We start from the raw sequence: 3646 nt of genomic DNA, 5'->3' as shown, positions 1-3646 counted from the left end.
CCCCCTGATTACTCTCTGCATATCGTCTTTTTGTTTTGTGTTCATCTCGTTGATTTTACCTGGAAGCCTAACTGGTTTTCTGGGAATCCCAGCTCGGGGCAGCTGAAATGAGGGCATTCCTGTTAGACAACCTGGTGGAATTTGAATAGTACAGAGTAACCGCCTGACGCTGATTGGTGGAGAGCTACATGTTTCCAGCGCGCCATCCTGTCACTCAACAGATCCAAGGCAGCTCATTGGCTATTCCTGGCGAGGGCGGGACTTCTGTCTTGAGTATAAAGTGTATTCTGGTTTCAGGCCATCTGCGACTGATTGCTGCGTTCAGGGAGAGGCGGATCATTGTGTCCAATGCTTCTCCACAGAGCTCACTTGAACCTTTCTCCACCAGCGGAACGACTCCCTTTGAGATAGCCGAGCTTCGGGTTAGTTCTCCCGGTGAGGAGCTGGAGGTGGACTGGGGGAACATCATAATGATCAGCACCATGGAATGCGCAGCGGACGCGCAAAGCCTCATCTCCATTTCCTTAATGAAGATCCACAACTCCAGGACGCAGAGAGGGGGCATCAAGCTGCACAAAAACCTGCTGGTCTCCTATGTTCTGCGGAACGCCAGGCAGGTCTACATCAAGGAGAAATACGCGGAGATCTATCGCATGCAGCAGTACGAGGAGGTGATGACAGTCTGCAACGAGATCCAGGAGCTCAACCCTCTGGATCTGGACGCAGAGGACGCGGAGGATGAGGAGCAGGCAGCGGCGCACGCCCGGACATCAAGCGCTATTTTCGGCTGCTCTCCTCTCGATGACGGCAGCAAGGAACCGGATCCCTGCTACTACCGGAGCTGCTGCATGGAGCCTTCGCCCGTGCCACACTGTGACCAGTTCACCGCCAACAACAGCAGCAGCAGCAGCTCGCACTGCAACAAAACCACAGTGCTGGACTTGGACACGCATGTGGTGACCACGGTGGAGAACGGATACCTCCACCAGGACTGCTGCTGCTGCGACGCGCTCCAATGCGGACAGGGCGCGCGGTCTCCGGCGAGGAAACGGAAGGTGGAGTTCAGCTGCTGTGTCTCTGATGTGGAGGACGTTTCAGATTTTACAGCGGCGAGGAAACGGGCGAAACGCGAGGACTGCTGCTACTCCAACATAGACTACACGGACACTTCCAACATCTCCAACCTGATCTCCATCTTCGGCTCGGGGTTCTCGGGGCTGCTCAGCAGACAGTCGGACTTGGAGCAGATCTGTAGCAAACAGGTCCTGGCCAGCCTGGGGGCGTGGACACGAGCTATTGTGGCGTTTTAAACCCAAAACCTGTATATTAGGGAGACCGGGGTCAGGTGTAAATGTTTTCCACTAAAGTGTTTTACTACAACCAGTGCTGTGAGCTATTGTTGCGGACCATCATGAGGAGAAGGCTCCCAAACAAAGTAACGTTCCCAGAGGATTGTATATCATGTGAAAATGTAATGTGTGGAACTTTTCCGTAGTTACATTTTCAACACATGTTGGTGTTTTGGCACATTACATTATGTAAACAGAAACCTTAGGGGAACGTTGCCAATCAACTCTCCTCACCCCCCTGTGTGTGCCAGCAGTGAAAGGTGTGCTGCAGAATATGTATTTGTTGAAATCAGTGTTTTTACAGAACGTGTGCAATAATTGTGACATATAGAGTCCCGGGGAGGTAAGTTGTAATGCTGCAAAAAATGTCACTTTTCAGTTTAGCAATTTAACTGCGACTAGTTTGATAAGACGGGTTTATCCACAGAAAGTGTCAAACATCACAACTGGCTTAAGTGTTACTTCAGAAACATAGTATTTAAACACTAATGTTGAATATGTAGTCTCTCCCAGCATGCATTACAACCAGCCTCTCGGTGACATGCTAACACATGCTAACCTCCGTAGCTTTCACATACTTGTAACAAAGACAGTGATTCTAGATATACAGAAGTATCAGGAGTTATACCTCAAAGCACACCTTTGTCTTGAAAAATCAATAGCATATATGTGAGCGGTTCACTGGTGTGTCCTGGCGACTTCCGGTCGGAGCGGGCCCGGTCTCCCCTTTAAGGTCAACTTTATTTTTGCAGGAAAAAAGAAAAAGCTATTTAAAAAAAAATGGAGCATTTGAATGACAATAGTTGTGGCCCCAGCAGAGACTTTGGGCCACATCATGTCCAGGCTCATGTTGTCAGAAAGGGACACACATCTTCTGAAGACACTTTGTGACTGATCGAATGGATTGACTTCCTTTGCCTTAAATCAGATGCTAGCTATTGTCACTACATGAAAGAAGATTGCGTGAATGTCTCTCCTGAGGATCCTTTGGGGACATGTTGGAGATGGACCTTGCACATTGTGAGCAGTTTGTTGTCATGTGAAACACTTCGTTCCCTCCGAACCACGTCAGATGTACATCATATCACTCCACACTAACATACTGTAACACTTTCTGGGCTTTCGGTGATCACCTCCACTCCCAAGCCTTCACGCGATGCATAACTCCAACACGTCTTGGTTTTATGAGTCTCTACCTTTTTGTTTTGTAAAGAGTCCTTTTGTTTTAAAAAGGCAAACTCCTGATTTAGCCATGACCTGAGGATCCACGCATTAGCTTTATGAGAGCACTATGTGTACCAAAATAAAGAGAGTATTCAGCCATTCTCTACATATTTTGTTGTTATTGTATTTTTGTGCTTACTAAATTGTATATCACCGGGTAAAACTGTTGCAGAAAGTATTTGTTAAAAATTTATAATCTTAATAAAAAATGAAAACCTTAATGGGTTGTGTTTTAATGCAGTTATGCAACTTATTACTAAATATTGATATGTTCCTAAAGTGCGAGGCCAGTCGCCTGATGAAAGACAAACCTATACGTTTGCAGAATAGACTAATGCTTAAACCATCTGGTCACATAAAATATAGGCCATATAAGTCCACACAAAGTTAGTAAGTGGAGGTTAAGTTAATTAAAGGACAACGTAAACTATTTAACTAAATCAAATATAAGGTTTGTCACACTAATATATATATATTCAGAATGAGAATCAGAGTTATTCGTCCCACAGAGAGGGACATTTACAATTGCTCCAGCAGAGAGCCAAAGATAGTTTCACCCAAGAAGCATGCATACAAAAAATATTAAAGATTACAAAAAACGAGAAATTACACAATTTACAAAATACACATCCAGTACAAATATGAGTTTAGCAAAAGTAGCAGCCAGGTGGAAGTATAAAAGCTGGTAGGATAAGTTATTTACGGTATGTATATTGCACAAAGGTACTATTGCACAACAGGAGTGTCCAAGTCTTTGTTGTTATATCTATCCCAAACCTCTTAAAACCCGTGTTTAGCTGCCCTCTCCCACAATGCACCCTGTCACCGAACCACTAGTACACGGTGCGTCCTGTTATCTCTGCTCTGTGCCACTTGGTGGTGTTCTTTATAATCAATGAATGAAGATATCAGCGAGGCTGTGTATGCAGAGCACAGCCACCTCAGGCTGACCCTCCCACAAACTCCATTCACCATGAACACACACACACGCACGCAAACACACACGCACTCTCCCTCCTCCTCTCTTTCATCCCCCTCCTCTTCCTGGCTGGCTCGTTTCTCTCAGAGAGTGA

The 3646-nt window shown here is 45.8% G+C and overlaps 1 protein-coding gene across 1 annotated transcript; it reads left to right on the top strand.

Annotated features, from left to right (window-relative positions):
- Window positions 1-320: 320 nt before the first annotated feature.
- ier5l (immediate early response 5-like) lies at window positions 321-2695 on the top strand. Its single transcript, XM_034095869.2, has one exon. The coding sequence runs from the start codon at window positions 471-473 to the stop codon at window positions 1308-1310; it is 840 nt and encodes a 279-aa protein (XP_033951760.1). The 5' UTR covers window positions 321-470; the 3' UTR covers window positions 1311-2695.
- The last annotated feature ends 951 nt before the right edge of the window (window positions 2696-3646 follow it).

This window comes from Pseudochaenichthys georgianus, chromosome 12 (assembly GCF_902827115.2).
Source record: "Pseudochaenichthys georgianus chromosome 12, fPseGeo1.2, whole genome shotgun sequence".
NCBI lineage: Eukaryota > Metazoa > Chordata > Actinopteri > Perciformes > Channichthyidae > Pseudochaenichthys > Pseudochaenichthys georgianus.
This window is presented reverse-complemented; position numbering and strand designations above follow the sequence as displayed.